The 21,727-nt window shown below is 40.8% G+C and overlaps 3 protein-coding genes across 6 annotated transcripts; 1 reads left to right on the top strand and 2 right to left on the bottom strand.

Annotated features, from left to right (window-relative positions):
- Positions 1–1,098: 1,098 nt before the first annotated feature.
- Positions 1,099–5,570, top strand: ramp2 (receptor (G protein-coupled) activity modifying protein 2). 2 transcript variants are annotated; one of them, XM_061711776.1, is made up of 6 exons: positions 1,099–1,225; positions 1,774–1,827; positions 1,910–1,939; positions 3,741–3,770; positions 3,900–4,080; positions 4,179–5,570. In XM_061711776.1, exons 1-6 carry the CDS (start codon positions 1,141–1,143, stop codon positions 4,426–4,428), a joined length of 630 nt encoding a protein of 209 aa, XP_061567760.1. In that variant the 5' UTR covers positions 1,099–1,140; the 3' UTR covers positions 4,429–5,570. The 2 variants fall into 2 exon arrangements, with proteins under 2 accessions (XP_061567760.1, XP_061567761.1); XM_061711777.1 differs by lacking the exons at positions 1,099–1,225; positions 1,774–1,827; positions 1,910–1,939 and adding an exon at positions 1,963–3,505.
- Positions 5,571–12,077: 6,507 nt separating this feature from the next.
- apnl (actinoporin-like protein) lies at positions 12,078–14,282 on the bottom strand. 3 transcript variants are annotated; one of them, XM_061711451.1, is made up of 3 exons: positions 14,049–14,282; positions 13,488–13,647; positions 12,078–12,905 (listed from the first exon to the last, which is right to left on the bottom strand). In XM_061711451.1, the coding sequence occupies exons 2-3, from the start codon at positions 13,589–13,591 to the stop codon at positions 12,449–12,451; spliced, it is 561 nt and encodes a 186-aa protein (XP_061567435.1). In that variant the 5' UTR covers positions 13,592–13,647; positions 14,049–14,282; the 3' UTR covers positions 12,078–12,448. The 3 variants fall into 3 exon arrangements, with proteins under 3 accessions (XP_061567435.1, XP_061567434.1, XP_061567436.1); XM_061711450.1 differs by having other exon boundaries at positions 13,488–13,644; positions 14,049–14,281; XM_061711452.1 differs by lacking the exon at positions 14,049–14,282 and adding an exon at positions 13,737–13,854 and having other exon boundaries at positions 13,488–13,644.
- A 475-nt stretch (positions 14,283–14,757) lies between these two features.
- On the bottom strand, positions 14,758–17,347 carry LOC133421929 (uncharacterized). The gene is made up of 3 exons (XM_061711731.1): positions 17,209–17,347; positions 16,771–16,879; positions 14,758–15,466 (listed from the first exon to the last, which is right to left on the bottom strand). Exons 2-3 carry the CDS (start codon positions 16,872–16,874, stop codon positions 15,037–15,039), a joined length of 534 nt encoding a protein of 177 aa, XP_061567715.1. The 5' UTR covers positions 16,875–16,879; positions 17,209–17,347; the 3' UTR covers positions 14,758–15,036.
- Positions 17,348–21,727: the final 4,380 nt, after the last annotated feature.

The raw sequence follows: 21,727 nt of genomic DNA on the forward strand, positions 1-21,727 counted from the left end.
AATAAATACTTCTAAATTAATTTACCATCTAAACAGTCCGTTGCCTCAAAATTTATGAAAGACATACGAGCCACATAAAAAAGTTATTTATTTTACCTTTCCTGAACAGCATTTGAAACATGTTTCACACTGTTCCTCATGGGTAAATTCGTTTAGCTACCTAAACACACTCCCACTGCAGGTTTTATATTGAAGTGATCTATTAGTTGGATTTTAAAAAGTTATATACATTGCATAAAATGGAGCTCCCAGTGTTAAGCAAAGTGAAATATGGAAGCAGCTTTGGCCAGAGCTGGATGGCTTTCTTCCAAGCCCAGCAGCTGAGCAAGAGCACTCATCCTTTAATGACGTGGGCGAGTGCTTTGCTTTCTTACTGCGAGTCTGAGCCACCTCTCGTTACCGCAGAAGCTCAATATGACGCAGACCATAGATGTTGGGAGAAAAAAAAAAAAAGAGGAGATGCTTGTCATCAGCATCATGATATACCACAGCACAGGCAGAAAAAGTACATTCCTTTCACACCACCAGTCAGACACACTAAATCTTGTTCCACAGCAGCAAAGACAGCTACCCGTAATCTAATAGAAACTTTTGCCAATGAAAAATTAAACACTTTTACATGTAAATTTCTCTCTATAGATATTGTGGGTTAACAAAATGTTTGTAATACAAGAAAGAAAATACAGAAAACTTTTTGCACATTCTATTGAAAGTTGTGACAGTTTCTTTTTAATCTCACTTCTTTTTTTTGAACACTATATTTATTGACATTTTGTCCAATTATTACAACAACAAGTTGTCGTGGTGTACATCTAATGTTGAGCTCAAGCCAATATTTGTGTATATAATAATCAAGGTAAAAGTCAAGCCAGAGAGAGGAGGAGAGAAGAAAAAAGGAGCATTGGTGTTTCTCTCCAGTTTCACTTTTTCTGCTGTGAAAATAAAAGGTGGGATTAGAGAAAAAAGTATATGAAGAGAGAAAGTGATGGCGGTTTACTAATGGACCACAGGAGCTCCAACATTATCAGAGACTCTCTGCCCCATTCTGTGAATCCGCCCATACAAGGAAATGAGGGCTTCCTGTTTTTTTCATATAGAGCCTTCCTGCAAAAATATTCAGATATAATCCCTGCACACCAAATGAGCAGAGCATTGTTGGGCAAAATGGCAGTCCCCAGCTCCTCTCCTGTGTTTTCAGGGGGATTTGTGGTTCCTCTCATCTGGGGTAAGTACATTCTTTCTTTTTTAATATAAATCTATATAGTCTATTTCTTTACCTTTAAGCTGTTCCTCTTTTTTTGTGGGTCACCTCTCAAGAAGAGTTCTTGGCAATTTTTATTCCTCAATCAGTTTAGTTTAGTTTAAGGATCATAAAGTCGTTTTAAATCAACATTAGACAACAAAACTATTTTCAGAAAAGATTTTTTTCTATCCCTTTATGAGAATATCAGCAGAAATAGTGCTTTTATCAGAATTTATGCTGTGATTATTTATATCTATTTATTTGCTTGCACTATTTTACCATTGTGAAAGGGGAACCCTCATCTGGAGTTAAACTTAAATATACTTTAGACTTCCCTAAAACACCAAAAGACAAAGGGAGGATACACTGATGTGTTGACTTCCCTGAAACAAGCTCCTTTTTATTTCCTTATCCAAGTCCAAGAAGTGGGGTGAAAAATGATCACAGGTTGAAATTGTGTTCATTATGCTGTGGATATACTTTCAAATAACGGCAATTAAATAATAGTTTCTCTCATTTCTCCCGTGCAGCAATGGCTTGTCTGGCCAACGGCGAGGTAACTGTTCAACCGGTCACGACGGCAGGTAGGTGTAGCCTTCAAATGTGAGGAAAGACAAAAGCTTATCTGTGACTGGCAATGTGACCTGACATCACTTCTGTATGCAGGTTATAACTCAACGGAGGAAACTCACACCAGTAAGTTTGCAAAGTATTATTAATATTTATTAAAGCTATCAGTCCTTATTAAACACTGACTGCAATAATTCTGTACAGAGCTAACAAAAGTGGCCCGATTTTAATTTAATCTTGTTCACATAATTTAGAAGAAATGCATAAATATTATTCAGATTTGACATGTTTTACAGTTCCAAATAGTGATCGTATAAATATGCCCAGTGGGAATTGCTTTGGAGCGGGTCTTTAAACTGATTTGCTTGGCCTGGAACGAACAAGCAAGAGTTCAGAGATGCCGTTCTCTGCCAAGACATCTCCTTGTGTGTATCATCATGAGGATCCAAGACAAACTCCAGAGGAGGTCTCCGCAGGAGAGGGGTCAGCAGCAGTAGACGTGAGGCCCATAATGGTGTGGGGTTACAGGTTAAACGAAACCTCATCAGAAACAGCCCCCCACCTGGCTCGACTTCCTGAATTTGTTCGTCATCTACCCCATGCAACGTCTGTGATCAACGCATGAACTCCAAGTTGTGAAACAACTGGAACTCTGGAGCAGCGCCCCTTTCCCTGTTCCTCATCCTGTGCCTTCCCTTTTTCTTTTTTTTTTCTTTCCCTGACTGTCCCCCCCACCCCCACCACCACCACCCACCCCCTCTCCTGCCAACTCCCCCAAAACTCAGAGCTCCTCCTTTGCTAAAAGACACATTTCCTGATGTCATTACTAAATCAAAATGCTGCTCAGCAAACAGATGTTCTGTTAGCCCCGACATGTAGATGCTGCGACATAAATTTACAAGCAGTAATTGAGAAAACATGAACTATCCACCCCTTTTTCTTACTGACTCAACAACAAAAAAAAAAGCATTGCTTGCCACACCTGTGGTGGGAAGCGCGTCCTCGCTTTTCAGGCATGCATGTGTAGCGGGAAGCCTTTTTAAGCAGCTGATCAGTTGCGACTAACAACTTGTTCCAGGTTTGGTGGTATTAACCTAAATATGAAATCATGGCTGCCTGCACAGCACACCCTGCAGAGTCATGATTACATCCACCCAAAACGCTAAGCCCTAAATGTTTACTTATGTTTCCTATTTGGCAGAGGCAGCCCAAAAGGCAAATAAATCACATGCTGTGCGCTGGCCAGGCCTTCGACTGTGAGAAACTGAGACTAAAAAGCAGAACAAGAGTTAAAGAGTAAAGGGTTTTCAGATGTGAGTCCAGCCCCAGCTTGGGTGTGCTCCTTTTATTTGGGAGAATGGAGAGGACAATCTCTGTTGCCTCCACCCCTTTAAAAAGGAAGAAACGTGTGTTGGAGAGGGGAAGAGCTGCTGCCAAGGCGCAGGGCCATCAGACAGATCTTCGAAGAACATCTGGTAACGCGGGTTGAATTGTTTGGACATCTGGTAACCGAAGATTACGCCGCGTCTCTTCCATCCTGTACGGTTTCCTGTTATGCCTCGCTGTACACAGTCTAAAAAGTTTAGGTTTATAATACATGGTCTCCTTTTGGAGGAAAGGCAGCTTTATTCGTTTTTTCTGACATGAAGGGAGCACTTGGTTTCATTGGGGTATTCCTCTCCTTTCTCTCTGGTGAGTGTGTGGTCTCCCTTCTACAGCTGCAAATGCCTGTCTTAGTGCTGGAGGAGGAGAAAGAATTCATGAGCTCCGATGGACAAAAACGCTCACTTGATTCAAATTGAACTAAGTCAGAGTTGCTTATTTAGCAGAATTCAAATTTTTGTGTTTGACACTTAAAGTAATGCTAGATGTAAATGTTTCTAATCTTTAACCCTTGTTTTTTCCCCCCTGCTTTTATTTCTACTAGATGTCACTGGAAACTCTACCGTGCCATCTGGTAGGTGTCAAAATTTGTAAACTTTTGTATTTTATAGTATAATGTCCAAATCTTCTCTATTGTTACGTTCTAATTATTTTTCCGTGCACTTTCTCTTCTTCCTTTTCTTCAAATTTTTCATTATTGCAGCTTGTGGACATAAACAAACAATAGATTGTGGATTATATTGTGGCTTCTGCGATCATGAGTTCCATGGAGAGAGAATAGACTGCCTCGCCTTGTTTTTGACCCATGTATGCCTGTTCACTTTTAAAAACGAGATGGAACCATTGAACAGCTCTGACTGGTGCATTTGGGGTAAGGTGAACAGGTAAGAGTTGTGGGATTGTATTTTGCGATTCATTTCACTTGCGCTGAAAATATTGCCTCTGTCTGACTGGGTTTCCACGTCATCCCTGTCGTCTCCAGGCTGTACAGCAACTTAAGCCAATGCACCGAGGATATGTCGGACTGTCTTCTGATCCCATGGCCCAATCCACTGGTGGAACAGACTTTTGTCGACATCCATTCCACGTATTTCCAGGAATGCCCCACAGAAGAGTTCAATGACCCTCCACCGTCCGTCGTCTTCGCCTTGGTCATCACGCCCATATGCTTGATACCCCTCATGGTCAGCCTGGTGGTGCTCAAGACGAAAAATGGGGATGGCAACTCCTGATTATTCTCAACATCTCTGCTCACAGTCTCTCGGATTGGCCTCTGTTCGCCTCGTCTCCTCCCTTGAAAACTGCTAGTCTCCATAACGACCGCTGCTGCACTTTCATCCCACCAGTGACCTTGCAGAGATCTAAATGTCTCTGACATCCTTACCTTTGCTTCACAGCTCTGAAGAGTTCGGAACTGATCAGCCACAGAAGAACCACATCTGGAGTTAAAGCTTGTGGCGTATCAATAATTACTGTTCTCCCCGTTGTTCACAGAGACTCGTTTGGGTAAAATCTATGCCTTGCAAAATACTGTATCTCATTTACTGTATCCACACTTTACAGATAAGGATGTGACAAAAGTTCGGTTTCCAGCCACCTGACTGGAGATCGAAGGATCGACTGAACCAGTTTGCACATGATATTCAGAAAAAACAGAGCTTTGTTTATACTGGAAAACTTGTGATCAGGGTGATTTGTGATGACAAAAGCTCAGGAGCTTGCAAACTTAAAAGTAAAATCTATTTGCTGTTGACGCTCAATATGTAACACACCATAAATCCTTTATGAATTGCTTCACTTTTCATTTGCGGCTCCTCTTTTTCTCTGCTGCTCAAATGTAACTTTCCTTTGGTCGACAACTTAGAGGATGAGGAGGATATGTTTAGTCTAAGCATGAGGGAAGTTTGAGGTTAAAGGTTACAGATAAGACACAATGAGCGGGTGTGACCACGGTGGTAGACCTCCTGGTATTGTGTGCCTGTTTTCTTTTTTCTTGAACGTCAACAAATATGTCCTTTTCCTTCCCTCTAAGAGCAAGTGGTGACAGTGAAGTGATTGAAAAGTTTATCACTATTAAGAAGACATTTCAGACGATTGTCTGTGCAGAAAAATGTTAAACACTGAGTGAAGACAAGAAGGTATAGAAGTTATCTTTCGCTTGTGTTATGATCATGTGGCGTATATTGTTCATATTTGACGATAAAGCAATCATAAGTGCTTTCAGACTTGGAACAAACTGTATTTATATACTTTGTTATAAGTGTTATTGACAGGACCCAGGATCCTTACTGTAGAGTGTGCTTACTCTCACACCATGTAATGTAACCTGTATATTTTATATACTTTTTAAACCATAAAAACACTACAAATGGTTCGTCATCTGTTGTTTTTTTCCCCAGAACTCGTATTCTCAAGGATTTCCATCAGCAGCGTTGCTGCGTCATTCTACTGAAGGCACCCTTTCACCTTTTCAGTCAGTGTTTGATTAAACACTCTTTTTCCCTGAGTGTAAAGCAGATGGCCTTGTATTTATTTATTTTCCTGCTCCAGGTAGTGTTTCTGTGTCTTCAGCGAGCGGTATATTAAGGCGTAGTTGCTATGCTGTGCATGTGCTCACGTTGTGAAGGAAGCAGTGACAGCAGTTATGTATCACACCCTCATCTGGCACACACAACGCTACCCTGTGGGCCTCTTTTTTGCGTGTGTCTGGGATGGGCTGGAAAGTGTGTTTGGTGACCTTCTTCCTCTCTAGATGTCGGGTCATCCTTGTTCCCACCCCCCTTCTAATCTCATCCAATTCTTTTCCGCTCCTTATCTTTAGGGCAAACCAGACTCCATTTCTGGTGCCATTATGCTGAATATGACTGCGCAAAACATGAAAATGATAGTTTACCATTCGTGTCAGATCAGTTGTTTGCTAAACAAGTCGTGTTTGCCTTTTATACACGTCAAATAGGCCACCCGAACTCAAATTAATGAACATGAGGGCTTCAAAATCACCTTAGGCAGGAAACATCACCCCCTAGTGGCTGTAACACTCTGGTCTTGTTGTTTTAATAAAGTTTTAATTACATCTATTTTCATTTTCCAGACTATTTAATATACAAAAAGAAAATGTTTTGTGCATATAATTATGTCGGGTCATTAAAACTGTGATTAATCTAATAAATCAATGAATAAAAAGATAAGGGCTGCTTAGGACTTTTTCAAAGGCACAGATAAATGATTACCAGGCCAGAGTAAATGAAAATGAAACAGGAAAAATTAAGACAAAAATTCTCTGTTTGACAAAATATTGCCATTTTTGAGAGTTATGTAAAAATTAATTCCTAAACCCTTCAGAAATCTGTCTATATCGTCTCACCGTCTAATAAACAATGATTGATTTCCACTGTGTAAGACAGAGTTTTTAGGGGGGGGTTGTGAGTAGAAATGTTTTCATAGACTCCCCAAATTGGCCGTTTCAGTTTGTCTACTCTTGGAGTAAAGACTTCAAATGCTTCCTTAATCATAAAAACATGGGAGATTTGGCATCTAGAGTCCGATCTATTCAATCCCCACTTACCAGACCTATGTAGAGATCATGGACGTGATGAGCAGACCTTGACCCAGAGCCTACGGGTGGAGCTGGGATTTTTGTCCGGCTATGGACAGACGGCCTGTGAGAGATACGTTTCTCCTTCTCTTTAAATAGATCTTTGAGCTAGATGGAGTAATTGGAAGGAACCGAGCCGGGATGTTTGTCTCAACCAGGTCCTAACGAGGTGCTTGATTTTGGCACGTCACCTGTGTCACTGAGGTTTCTCAGTTATCATACGATCAAATGTGTTTATCGGACATATATGTCACAAAATGTGTTCATTTCACTTATAACTGTTGGGAAGTGCTCAGTTACCTAACCCTCATTACCTCACCCCAACGCCGACTTAGAGCTGATCAGCTTCAAGTGCATTTGCATGAGTTTATTTCATCACGTTTTGTGTTTTCTGTCTTCAGCGACATTGGCACTCGTCTGGAAGAGAGATAGAGATGCTTTTTTAAAATATGTGACCACACAGTGATGTTAGTTTTCGTAAAGCCTTATAAAACCAAACAGCATGCTCTAATAGATCCGGTCATCTGGGAAGTTTCAGGCTGTAGTTCACTCTTGGTCCTGCCAGCTGACCACATCACAACGACTTAACACACTTAGCTGCTTTAACTTGTATCCATCAGCCCATCTGATTCCAGTCTCTTAAGCCTGAAGAGGATGGACTTGAAGCTGCAGGGATGAAATTACGCCCTGAGAACCTTTAATTAATGAAAAAAATATTATTTCTAAATGATCCAAATCAGGAACGGTGCCATCGGCGTTAGTTTAGATTTGAGCTATAACAGCAGCACATTTCAGACTTCTTTAAGACAGAAGTGTTTCTAGCTGATCTCACTGATGGTACTTAAAGGTACTTAATGGCCCTACTCTTATATTATATTAGTTATTAGTTAGTGTCTGTACGGCTCTCCTTTATCCCTGCAGACACAGGCTCAGCTGCACGGACAGTTGCAGGTGTCTGGTGATATTGGGTTTCCTCAGCTTAGGAGAAGATGTCTGTGACGTCGCACAGCTCTGGATGAACGGAGCATGGCAGTTAACAGCATCCCTGTGTCGTCTGCTCCTTGTTTTGGCAGAGTTAGCAGCGCGGCATTAGTTTGGCATTGATGCTGGCAGTGTCAGCTTCTGGGCTTTATATGGGGCTCCAGTCAAATCAGGTTAAGTTCAACAACAGGATAAAACAACCTACCCCAAGGTATCCATGAGCTATTGATAGGAGGTCTTTATTTGTTATGATTACTTTATATTCCATGTTTTACTTAGTTTATGCCCACTTGCAAGAGTTGGAGTTATGCCAGAACTGATGAAAATGAAAAAGATTACAACCACTGATGCGAGTCATTCAACATGACATGTGTAATTTCTCTGCGGTGTGAGCATCGGGCAGCTGGCACTGCCGTTTCGGAGCCGAACCTTCAGCTGGCTGACATCTCGCTGGCACCAGATGACTGCACGTTCAAGTGAGCTCCACATCAGAACTGCCCAATGATCAGTCAGAATACATTCAAAGAAGTACACGGCATGAGGAACCTTGTTGGCGTGCGAGTTGAGCGTTTGAACGACTTGAAGTAGAAATATCCTTCAGTTCTCCGAGGGTGACGGGAAAAGGAAAAGGCCTGCACCAAATTGACGGTCAACTTTACGGATTTGAAACGGATAATGAGGAAAATCGACATCTAATGGCGCTAGACATCTAAAGAGAGAGATAGAAAAAATACACGTACATACATGTGTACAGTAGCCCGCACAACTACTTACCAGTCGAGTTAGAAATACTGCATACACTGCAGACATCAGGAGCAGGTGAGAAGACCCAACAAACAAATACTAAAACCATAAAGATGACGTGTTGAAGGGAGGAGAGAAGAAAATCCCAGGGAACGGACACAAGGGAAGCAATGAACATGAACTTAAAAACATGCAGCATGATGATAAACGACTGAGCGCTGCGCTCAAAGCTGCGATAATTACCTTCTTTTTACAACCTGGAAGCAAGTGCTAAACACAGCACTGACTTGCTATCACCCTTTAGCTGACAAAGCAGAGCTGCTAGACTCGACCGTGCCAAGCATCAGCGTTTATTTCAGCGGGCTACCTTTAAGATTGTAAATCCAATATGCGTTTACATTGAACACGTGAACTGTACTCGGTATTGACCTTGGGCAGACATGAGACGCTGGGGTTTGTTCACAAAAAAACAAAAAACGAAAAAAACATGGAAAGGGAAAGAATTCAGGGTGAAAAAGCAGGCCAGGAGATAAAACTGGAACGCTGCACACAACAAAGAGAGAGAGCAGCTGATGGGCTGTTTTCTCTGGGGTCATCTCTGCAAGTGCACATTTCTACTGCAGGTGTTTGTGAAGGTGTTTTTTCATCTTCAAACTCAATAACGATCCACTGTTGATGAGTTATAACTGATCATCTCCAAGATCTTATCTTTTCTGCTTCAGCGTCTAAAAGTCTAAAAATGACTACGACTAATCACAACAGAGACCTTTATGAGTACCTGTAATTTTACAGGCATATAAATGGTTTATTTTTAAAGTATAGATAGAGATAACTTTTGTGTTTCTTCCCCATATTATCTTCACTCTTACACAACGCACATCTGTGTTATCCCGCATGCTGAGTTTCCAAAATAATAACAAACCAAAATGGAGAAGTGATTCCCGGGGCCTGCCAGGAGAAACATGAGGGGAAACATGAGGGGTATCATCTGGAGGAATCTTGAGGAGTCTGCGAAAAATAACCTGCATAAATAAGGAAGAACAAAACAGAAATGAAGATCAGAGAAACTCCAGCCTGGCCTTTGAATCTATTTCTGTGTTTTTTGCTCTCCTTTTGCAGTTGTTTTAGAGGTGAAACTGACCGAGACGGAAGTGTGAAAGTGAGCTGCGGTGATAAAGCTGTTGGCACCCGTCTTCAGCCTCACATATATCAGGTCAGAACGACTGAATACGCAGCTGGAGGTCAAGATAAGTTAGCGATTAGGGCGAACAGGTGATGATTTTGTATTTAAGTTGAGTTTTCTGATGAAAACCTGCCAAATATCTGTCTTTTCACACTTTAAATAAAAATATTATACGGCAGCATCCTCCTCCACAAGGTCTAGAAAATGTATTGTTACCTCATTTTATTTTTAGAATATCTTATTTCCAAGATGTGCTCAGAGTGTTTGATGAAATCAATCTTTGATTTGTGATCAGGGACGGCCGCTAGATGGCAGTCTTTGAGAGCATATTGTGTAGACTTGAGTCTGACATTGTCTCTATTCTTTCTTCCTCCTTGTCTCTGCACTCTGAGGGAGAACACTATACAGGACGCTGCTAATTGTGGCTTTTTGGTGTTTGGTGTGCAGCCGTTTTGGCTGTTAAAAATGCTGCAGTTCACTGTCAGGTCCCAGAAATGCATCAATCAGTTAGATTCAGATATATTTAAACAAACTTGAACATGTTCTTAAACTGTAACATTGCAAGGTTTGGAAGGCCTAAGAGATTCAGTTGCATAAAGAGTATTTTTCTTTTTTTCTGTAGACGTTGGACGTCTCTACCTATATCTCTATGGCTGTGTTCATCTCCCCACCCATCCATCCATCAACCCTGTAAAAAAAAAGCACATACTTAACACCATGTGTCAACCTCAGTGTTATTTCAAGAGCGATGAGCTGATTGTAGTCTCATGAAATGACACGCCTGTGCGCTAACTTGGCCAACTCCATCTCTCTCTTTAACACCCTGAACGGATTTAGACTGCAGCGTTTACCAGGAACAATATCTTTTCACTCCTGTTCAGAGGTAAATAACATCTGTTTCCAGCACCAAACGCTGAGCTCCTTACTTTTATCGTCACCAGAAGACACATTTTTCTCACATCTTTATTTTGCCAGCTTAAGACATCTAAGCCTGCTCTGTTCCTGAATGACTTAAAAAAAAAATATTCTAAAATACAAATCACAGAAAGCACAAAGCATTTATTAGATATAAAATATCCACATCTGCTTGCGGGGTTCTTCCTGCTCAGAGATATTCACCTCAAAAGCATGCAAACACACACACACAAGCATGCATGCATAAAAGCACACACAAACATATGCAGTAAACAACATAATACAAAGCATAAAAGCAGACTTAAGTCCAGGTATCATAAACAGTGAACAGGTTGGAAGCAAAAATATAAAACAAATGTTTGAACTCTTTTAAACCTTTAACAAACAAGCTTCTGCTCATTGCCCCCTTGTGTTTTTTTTGTCTGTGCTTCAGTACTCCGATATGACACTCAGCAAAGCTTCAGGGATTGTGTCTGAACAGAACTAGTTCAGGACTTTTATTGTGTATGGCTGCTATGCAAATTTAGTGATGACAGTGAGCAAAACCTTTGATCTGCGTGTCTTTGTGGCTGGAACATTTAATGCTGCAAAAGCAACATAGAGCTAATAGGAAATCAGAATCACAAAGGCAGTTTGGAGATTGGGAACACAACCGTTGGAATCTGCTATTTTCCGATGAGCTTAGGAGCTGATAGTGTGCCTCCTGCTGTAAATGCCCAAGATTTTGGTAAGGTTGATAGCTGCATCCACATAGACACGGCAAAATAAGATCTTTAATGATAAGATGAAACATCCTGATTGCAGTATGTGCCCAATTAAATACTTTTTATGAGTGTGGTGAGTTGCTGAGCAATATCTGTGTCTTCAGCCTGATGCTGGAGTCGCACGCACGTGTTTTTAGGATTCAGCTTTTCAGATGTAATGAATGCGGCGATGTTATGTGCTGAAAAACTGGATTCTGGCTCTGTTGTTTTACTTTGCCACCATAGTTTTTAATGGAAAGTAGTAGTATTGTCGAAAATGTCAATTAATAGCAGTACAGTAGGCTTAAACGTGAGGATTGTGAGCAGGATTTTTCCTTTCAAATGTAGGCTTTTGCAGATAAACTGACTGCTCTGAAGTTTTTATCCCAATATAATGAATTGATTAAACCACAATAGCTACACAATGACATGACTAATATTGTATTTCCATAAGGCTATTAATTTTTTCATGCATATAAAATCAACCATAAGAATAAAATAAAACTCTTAAAATGAGATTCATCTCATTGCATTGTAAATACTGTATTAGCATATGGCGGTATTAACACTGGAGCCCTCAGAGTGATCGTTATGAAGACGTAAACCCACAGAGCTTACCTTGGATGGTATTTAATGCTAAAAAGACATTTTGTATTCAAATATATCCATCCCACTTCTTTTTCAGCACTTTTCTAAACTAAGCAGACACGTGTACACAAATTGTTTCAACAACAAGGTTTATTTCATTCCTCGGACTGCTGTGTCAAGGTAACATCACACAAGCGTTCTGTTTATTTCCTTAAACCATGTGAACTCATCCTTTGGTGACACATCATTTGATTTCCATTTCTAAAGATGGCACGTAAAAACTGAACGCTTTTGAAAAAACAGAGAGGCTTTGGCTTCACAGAGAGGGTATTTCTACCAGGATTAAAAACAAATGAAACTCTGATCTTAAGCAGATTTACTGAAGGGTAATACCCAGGCAGACAGAAATATGGCTGCAACAAAACATCTGTGAAATCACACATGCATTCTTAGAAAGTATGAGGTGGAGGGAATAATTCAGAAACACTCGTCATGAGCGCTCCCTAATAAGCCTGCTGGCCCATGGCTGTGAAAAGCTTGTCCCACACCTCCACCTTTACGATGGCCTTGCCCATGGGAGACATGGTGGCTTTGATATCGAGGTGGTCGCCCACGTAATTGATTCCTGACCCCGTGGACTCAGCCCTGACGAAGCCATGCGCTTTCTCATTCTTCTCATAGTACATTTCTTTGTACAGATCTTTGTCACAGTTACGGCCTTTTTTATAGATGCCCACTGCAAACCAGTTCTTGTACAGGTGGTAGTCCCAGGGGACGGAGAACATGATGGCCAGAGTCTCGATGAAGTCGTTCTTGGACCTCTCGAAAAGGTCGTACGTGAGTACGCCGACACTTCCGGTCGATTTCCCGCTGGATTTGGTGAAAGTGCAAACCTCTGTCTTCAGGGGGCGCACTGTTGGTTGAGGTGGGTTGTACGTCTCCCCATTCTCAAGGTACACTCTAACAGGAACATAAAAAAATACACAGATTACCGTATTTTCTGGACTATAAGCCGCTACTTTTTTCATAGGTTTTGAACCATGCGGCTTATACAAAGGTGCGGCTATTCTGTGGATTTTTCTTCCACCGCTCGGGCGCTCTAACCGGAATTAGAATCAAAACTAAGACAAAATAAATGCAAAGAAGAATACGCTACTTCTTCTTTAGCAGATAGAAGTAGGTAGAAGCAGATTTCAAACAGATAAATAGATAAATAAATACTGGTTATTTTCTCTTGGTTCTGTCCAGTTTTAATCAGCAAAGTTGCTGCCGTGTTAAAAGACACTGTTAGGATAGATCTATTTAGGTACAAACATGTACATCATTTACAGTTCAAAATGGTTCTGTACATGTAGTAAATATCTAATCTAACAACATAAATATTTGCGGCTTGCATATCTTTTTTTTTAAATAGAGCGGATGCGGCTTATATACAGGTGCGGCTTATAGTCCAGAAAATACGGTACTTTTCTTTCTTTTTTTTCATGTTATGTATTATGTCGGTCTCAAAATCTCTGACCCCCCCACCCCCCCATGACTCACTTGGGATTGATGAGGCAGTAATTGTTGGTGAGATTTACGATCTCAATGGTGTTGCTTCTCCTGCTGGACACATCCGCAGCTACAGCTTCAGCCGACTCCGTCATGGCACAATAGTTGTGAGATCTGCTCGTGAAACGGAGGTAATTTGGATGCAAACCTGCTGAACCACACAACGAGAAAGGTGTGACTGCTGGGTCTTTCCCCGGGAACCCGGAGAAATGCAGTCATTACAGGAAAAATATGCCTGACCTGTGCTCTACTGATATACTCCGCTGACACTCGCTTGGCATTACGCTGACCTTCAAAGCCACACACCGACTAGCGCAAGTCATCAACGAAGCGTTTCACAGACTAATGAGACTTCAAAACACTTGTGAACTGTAACCGTGCACCAGTTTCATTACAGCACTAAGTACCACGCAATAATGAAGAGACACTGAACGCATGGAAGAAAATGATCTCCCGTTGTATGAACAAATGCAAGATACAATCAAACACATGCCTCATCTAACTTTATCCTCTCCACAGAAACATATTTCCCCTCACAGGCAGCATTCTTACCTGCTCAGACACTCAAACAGCTCCAAGACTGACGGTACCTTGCTGAGTGGTGGTGGTAAAGTTTTTTCTCTTTTCTTTTTTTACTCATGGATGACACTCATCACCCTCCCAGTTGCACCACAACCCTGATTCATCGCGGACACACCCTCTTTCCACATATATTATTATCAAGCCATCTCCCACGCATAGAAAACTATGAGAACAAATATTTGAGCGCTTTTCACATCTTTGATCAAACAACCACACCTGTCTGTGGAACGGTTTCTAACAGTTTCCCGTGGGACCTCATCCTCTCTAGCTAACCTCGATCGTTCACGAGGCACATCCACTGTGTCCCACAGTACTGTGCATTGTCCCACTGACTAAGTGAGGTGGTTTAAAAATCCAGTTCCTGCAGTGTTGTGCAACAAAGTCTGAGCAAATGTTTCAAGTCGAGGCAGATCTCTCTACAGCTCATTTAGTTTTTCATTCATTCTTCTCCTGAACCTTTTCTTTTCCCAATCCCACACAATCATGTAAGACGGAAAGTATCGTAGCCAGTAAAGAACAACATTGTTATTGTGTCGATTAAAAAAAGATCTATGCAGATATTCCATCTGTTGCCACACATTACAATTGGATGGATCCCAATAAGAGATTAAAAAATAATTACTGTTCATCAGTAATAATGGAAGCATATGGAGTGATAACAGATTACACACAAAGTAACACGGGCATTAAGTCTGAATGTTTTATTGCCATAATCAAAGAGAAAGGAGAGTACACCGTACATGGGCCCAAAGACATAAGCTAATGTGGAATCAATGAGCTGGCTGTCAGATATTGATATCTTTCGGCAGACACAAAATAAAGATGACAGCAAAATCAGTCTTCATCGCCTGAATGTTTTTTCAAGATGACAACAGTGGTCACATCAAATGAAGTTTATTCACCGTGGATACAAAAACAACAAAGCATTAAGAAAAACAGAAGCTCACAATAGTGCACACTAATGACCCATTTTATCATAGAGCTCCACTTTAACAATAGCCCTGCCAACCGAAGACATCGTGGCTCGCACATCAACATACGTTGCTTTATATTCCAGCCCGCACCCGTTCCCCTCGGAGCGGGTGAAGTTGCTGAGGTCTTTCCCATCGTACATCTGGTCGTACAGATGTTTGTCGCAGGACCTGGACTGCTCCACCACGCCCGCGGCCAGCCGGTTCTTGTACAAGTTGCCGTCGAAAGGCACGGAGAACATGATGGCCAAGCGGTCGGAGCAGACCCGGCTCTGCATGTGGAACAGGTCGTAGGTGAGCAGGCCCACGGCGCCCGTGACAGTGTTGTCATCCTTCGTAAAGGAGCACACCTCCGTCATTGTGGGCCGCACCGTAGGCTGGGGTGGGTGGTAGCTGAAGCCACTGGACATGTACACCCTATGGAGGAGAGAACAAGATACATTTCTGTCATCACCGCTAATCAGCGGACAAATTTTACAACATCCAGTGGCGTCACCAGGGGGTGGCCAAGGGTGGCCACGGCCCCCCCTACAAATTTGCTGGCCTCCCCACTGGCCCCCCCTACGGAAGAGTATTAGGGCCAGGCAGGAGAAAAATAAAAATAATATTTTAGAGGAGGAAGATTTTTTTTTCATTATGCACTTCGAGAAAAAAGTCAAAATGTCGAGGAAAAAGTCGAAATGTAGATATTAATGTTGAAGTAGAATTTCGAGAAAAAAGATGAAATGTATTTCAACTTTATTCTCGAAATTTCAACTTTATTCACAAAATTGTATTTCAACATTAATCTCAACATTTCGACTTTTTTCTCGACATTTCGACTTTTTTCTCGAAGTGCACAATAAAAAAAAATCTTCCCCTCTCAAATATTTTTTCTCTTGCATGGCCGTAATACTCTTCCGTAATAAACCCAAGTATATCAGTAGGCGTTTTTTTAAGTATTTCTGAGGCCTTATACTACAACAGTATAATACAATCCTGTAATGACGGCTTTTAGTTTTGGTGTCCATCCCAAGAATTTAAGTGGCCCCATCTGGCCCCCCCTATGAAACATTTTTGGAGGCGCCCCTGACAACATCCTTCTGGTACTTTTGATGAAGGAAAAAAAAAAAAAAAAGTTTTGCAGGGCTTGTCAGTGTACTTTTTGAGTGCTGGACTTTCCAGGGTGAAACAGCTTATGCTGATGGATGGAGGGTGACTGGGAGTACTACTGTGGACTTCTAAGCAACAGTGAGTGTACCTGCATACAATGTGCAATGAGGCAGCGCATGTCGCTGTATGATGGATAAGGAGATGTTCTCGGGAAAGTTATGTCACATGTAAAACCTCTCATCCAGAACACGCCCTGTCCTAGCTAAGCGGGATAAATGCAGAAGCATGACACACATTATAATAGGCACAGACAAACCTTATTCATTCCTCTCTTTAGTTTCTGTTATTGAGCTACAAAATCAGACATTAAATTGTTAAAAAAAGGCAATTGGCTGAATAAAACTACTACACACTCTTCACTGAGCTTTCCTGGTCCTGTGGTGACCTACAATTAGACAATGCTAAACTGTCTAACTAATGGAGAGTCATTATTTTCAGTATGTCTGGTAAATACTTCAGCAATGCATGTTCATTCAGGTTATTTCAGTGTTTGGTTTCAATCATGACTTCCCTTTTCTTTAAGATCAGTTATACAATTTATAAACTTGCAGCCGCATTTCCGAACTTACTTGGGGTTGATGAGGCAGTAGCTACTGCTGACATTGGTTATTTCTATGGTGCAGTTTCTGTTGGTGGTGAGAGTGGCTGACACAGCCTCTGCAGTTTCTGGCATCCTGACTGCAAAAGGAGCATAAAAGGAAACTTACATCAATTAATCTTCCGACTGATCACAATTTACAGACACAGTACAAAAGAATATGCAGTATATTTTCACCTGGAATTTAAACTTTAAGATAGCATTCATATAAAACGTTAAACTGTGAAAGGTTGATTACATTTGTGAATTGCTAGAGGTATTTTTTACGTATTTATTTTTTTGTTAGTTACAGAAAGAACTGTTTAAATGGACTTCTATAAAATAAAATACAATCAACCCTCCCCCACACACGGTGATCTAGACAGAATTAGATGATATTCTTTTGTTAAGATAACTGGATTAGACTTACTTTTCAGAGTTAAGCAACAATGTTGTGCTGGAGCGCAGTGTCAAGTTGTTTTCTTGCAGAGAGCTTGAGAGAGCGGCTCATCTGTGATTACTCCTCCACAGAGCAAACATGGGTGGGGCCGAGGTGAGTTAGAAATGCACCAGCCTTTTTTGGAACATTCTCCTCAACAAGAAGCATCCTGGGTAACTTTTATGCATATGCCATGACTTTTGTAGTCTTTAGCCATATTCATTCATTAATTAGACAATGTTTGATGTGGTTGATGTCAATATTGCCATCATTTGATTTAAGAGTTGGCGTCAAGAAAAAGTACTTAATTGACAAGATCGTACAAGATTATTTCCCCTGCTGTCAAGTAGATTTTATATCCGCTTCTCAATGAGGTAATTTCTTTGTAGGTTTGGTTTAATTTACTGTATTTTCAGTGTACTTATCTGCTGTTTTTGAGGGCTCTATCAACTGTATTTCTGTAACAGGCATGTGTGATGTATCATGTTGTGTCTTGTTAAGAATGCATCACCATCTTCTGGCTTTGCTCGACTAGTTTTTGTTGCAGGTGAGGGCTGGCGACAGATCCAACCTCCCTTCCAAGATTGCTCACACGTTTTAACACATCGACTCTTGTCCCACTGAAGTGAGGAATGGCGGAGCAAACACTCCCAAGTAACTTACAAAAACAAGGCATTGCATAACGTAGAACAGTCCGGTGTCGTGTTACATTCGTCCGTGCGACTGTAAGGACCACAGTCTTCCCAATTAAATATGTTTTGCAGTGTGTTTGTCATTCAATCATCCCCGGCTTGTAATGGCAGCTGTTCTTTCGCATTCAATGGATGTCTGATAGGCATCCTTCAACTCTGAAGCTGGAAGTCACCAGATGGCACCAAACATGCATTTTTACAAAAATGCATTTGCATTACTCAGACTTTGTCAGTTAAACTTTGGCATTTCATAATTAGGTAGTGATGATGGCAGGAAGTCTCTGGCAAATATACTTATCATGCCCCTTGGTGTTTCCCATCTTAGTAGGGCTCATATCATAAATGTGACTGTATATATATACACCAACGATTTGTGTTTATTCATCTGAACAGAATAAAACAGAGTTGATACAATCAGTGAACATTAAAATGACTTATAGGAACTGCTTCTAAAATAAAAAATAAAACATTTTATGTATACAAATTTGATTTGATGAAGATTTAATTGATCAATGTGGAGCGAATCCTGATCCTCTGAATTGTCCTAAAATAACCAACGTACAGATGAAAAATGCGTCTGGCATGACCTCTCCTCTGCTGCCACCCCCAGGCCACACATTATTTATTTGATATTTGTTTTATTTATCTATCTATTACAGTCTCCAGTTGTTCTGCTCCCCTCTCATGACCAAGACTAAAGATTAACACAGACTCTTCCTGCATCCTGCATGACCATCTTCCTTATTAAGCAAACATGATCGATTCGGTTGAACCTGAGGTGTTTTTTCTGGGAATAGTTAGCAAGAGACAATCAAGGTGGTGGGAACGTGTTCGGACAGAGATGAATGTACGCTGAGGACTGGACCGTTTTTAATTATAGTGGCTGCAGCACGATTATCCCACCCCCGTGCCACTCCCGTTGCTGCTTAAATCCATTAGACACATTTCCTGACATCTATCTTTACATCTGTTTTATATGTGTCAGTTTTTTTTAAAGTGACACTGTAAATCATTATCGTTAGAAAAGTTTTACAAACTTCCTCAGAAGTAGGCTTCACAGATGACATGAACTGAATCAAAATGGTTGCATTTAACTGTTATTTGTGATCCTGCATTAAACCAGTGGAGTCAGTTCCTTCTGTGAAGTCACTGTAAATGAACAAGAGGCAGATTGTGCTGTAATCTCTATCTCTTCACACATTCTCATTTGATGTCTCAGCTCTTTTCAGCACAGCAAAGCGTTCTCTGCCGACAACATGCTGGCACAACTTGTCACACTACAGTCTAAACGAGGTTGAACAGACAAAAGGACAATTAAAAGAGGAGAAAAAGGCAAAACAATGCTAAAGATGGAGCAACAAAATAACATCCACAGTCTAGAGATGCACGTTGAACGCGTGACTTTCACTCGTGGCCAGTTGCAGGGCTGGTTGGTGTCGAGAAAAGCAACATCAGCTCTTCAGCTGAAGCAATAATCAATGAAACCAGCTTACCTATTTTTAAACCACTTATTGTCTGCAAGCAGTCACTAAACAGTCGTCATTTCTGGAGAGAAATTTAATTAGGAGCATCTTAGACTTTAGTTCAGACACAGACTGACAGGAACGTATAGGTACAGTTTAAACGGAAATGACAGGTAAAAGCTTTGCTGTTGTCCGAGAGAGAAACTGTGTCATCCAAAACAAACAAAGCCAGCAAAGCCACCGTGTTTAAATCAATTGAGAGTAATGGGAGCAGAATATATGAGCCGGGAGGTGCAGGCTTGCTTTTATGAGACTGACACCTGGAGGGCAAGTGTCGCTCTCTCTCCTGAACACAGAAAAATAAATACGGTTGTCTGGGTCCAGATCTTTGGATCCATCGTGTAACTAGCTGGCATTTCTGATTTCTGACTGATACCAGTCAAAGAGCAGTGCAGGTGTCGTCAGGAAGGAGCAGTGGTTGCCATGCAGACATTAGCAAATCAAAACAGGCCTGCTAATCTGGTTTATGATATTCATCTCCAGATCAGATGCAGCAGCGAGAATTTTTCACAACTGATCTCAAGTGCTAATAAGAAGCCTAAAGAAAAACACAGGTACAGCCCCGATAACTCATTTTTTATCAGCAGAAATCCCCCGTGCTAAAGTCTGAATACTAGCAGATTAGTGGTACATTTTACAAAATGAGTCAAATGATTTTGCCTTGTGACTTAATCTTCACAAATACACATCAATCTAGGACCCATTGAGAGTTAAGATGGCTCATATCTTACAAAGAATTTGTAATTCACTGAAATAATTGCAAATATTTTCAAGAGCACGACTCATTTGACAAAACAGAGCTGAGTGTGAAGTGCTTTTCTTTTAATGTGACTAAAGATCGCTTCCATCACCAGCCTGTTATCCAATGCTGGATGTTTGCGTTAGATATGACCTCTTCACAGAATCACTCTTTCCTTTCCAAATGTGATTTCAACATTACGGAGCTCTGGGATGCTGAACGGGTCACTTAGAAAGTGTGAAAACAAAAATCATTGTAAATTGCTCCTGTGTCGTTGGTGTCGGCAGATGTGCCAGACTGGTTTCAGGTTGATATAAAAGCTTTACATAGAGAAAGGCAGGATGCAGTGGAGCTCACGGTTTATCTTTTTGCTGTTCTTTCATCGTCTTGAAACTTTATTTTACAAGTCATTACATGAAAGAATTAATGTAGCAAAGTAGTAATAGAAAAATGACCAAAACGCGAATAAGTCATGCTTCAGTTGAACACTAATGTCTCGTTCACATTCCACCCGTCTCTCCAGCGCAGCAGAAGAAGCCGGTTACTTTGCAGCTCTAATGATGCACAGCGTCAGTGACATTTCTGGATCTTGAAAGAACAATCTTCTTCTGTCTTCCTCTTTTTTTTATCTCCTCTGATACTCCTGTGGCAATTATTGCTCCTTGTAAGTCCAATCATGTCTATTAAGGTATTTTCAGTTTTGCTCACTTACTGCAGTTAACCAGATGTCAGTTTTAATTTCTCACATTTTATTGTAAGTGCAGCAATGCACGGCATACCCCAGTGCACTAAAATGACACGCATTTAAATCCAACACATCATTTAAACAGCTCTAAAAGGGTGTAAATGAAAAGTTTGTTCACCGTGGATTGTTTGCTTCAGGTTGGATAGAGATGTGAAATACACATTCATAATTATAATGGGCAATACTGTGTGCTGCACTGAATATTATTGATAATGATATCATTTCTGCCAGGTTTGCCCGTTCTAAACTGAAAAATTGTTGTCTTGTTAACTGGAAGGAAGATATTTATCCATAAAATGTCATATATGACGTAATATCGTGTCTCCATCCCAGGAATATCATCAGAGATCTCAGTCCAAAAGAGGGCAGTCCTAGAAACAGCAAAAAGCTCTATCTCGGGTAGAAGACCCAAACCTGAAGGAGGGCAACCCACCCACAGAGGAATAGTAAAGTAGTGGACCTCTTTTAATAAACCCCTCTGTCCAAACTGTCATCAGCTGTGTGTTTGAGTACATGTGTATAATCTTGAATTACCTTCCTCCCTCCCCTGCTGGTCCATTGTCATTTGGTTTGTATTAATCCCCATGGTTCATCCATTGCTTTCTGTTCTTCTGCTGTATTCACTATATGCCATGTTCACTGACTCATCCAAGGACATTATTCTGCTGATGTTCAAATTATGCAATAATTTGAACATTTTTTACTTTACCTGTTGATCTGCGGTAAAACATTAATAAAGATAGCTACAAATAATCATGGAATGTGAGTATTATTTCACAATAGGAATGTAATGTTTATACTTTTGTCAAAG

Source organism: Cololabis saira, chromosome 21 (assembly GCF_033807715.1).
Source record: "Cololabis saira isolate AMF1-May2022 chromosome 21, fColSai1.1, whole genome shotgun sequence".
In the NCBI taxonomy this organism is placed as follows: domain Eukaryota; kingdom Metazoa; phylum Chordata; class Actinopteri; order Beloniformes; family Belonidae; genus Cololabis; species Cololabis saira.

Excerpts from the sequence above, each read along its gene's own strand:
- apnl (XM_061711451.1), bottom strand. The coding sequence starts at position 13,591 with ATGACGGAGTCGGCTGAAGCTGTAGCTGCGGATGTGTCCAGCAGGAGA. Across the intron at positions 12,906-13,487 it reads TACTGCCTCATCAATCCCAA|AGTGTACCTTGAGAATGGGG; the intron begins GTGAGTCATGGG and ends TGTTCCTGTTAG.
- ramp2 (XM_061711776.1), top strand. The coding sequence starts at position 1,141 with ATGAGCAGAGCATTGTTGGGCAAAATGGCAGTCCCCAGCTCCTCTCCT. Across the intron at positions 1,828-1,909 it reads TCAACCGGTCACGACGGCAG|GTTATAACTCAACGGAGGAA; the intron begins GTAGGTGTAGCC and ends TTCTGTATGCAG. Across the intron at positions 3,771-3,899 it reads AAACTCTACCGTGCCATCTG|CTTGTGGACATAAACAAACA; the intron begins GTAGGTGTCAAA and ends TCATTATTGCAG.
- LOC133421929 (XM_061711731.1), bottom strand. The coding sequence starts at position 16,874 with ATGCCAGAAACTGCAGAGGCTGTGTCAGCCACTCTCACCACCAACAGA. Across the intron at positions 15,467-16,770 it reads TACTGCCTCATCAACCCCAA|GGTGTACATGTCCAGTGGCT; the intron begins GTAAGTTCGGAA and ends TCTCCTCCATAG.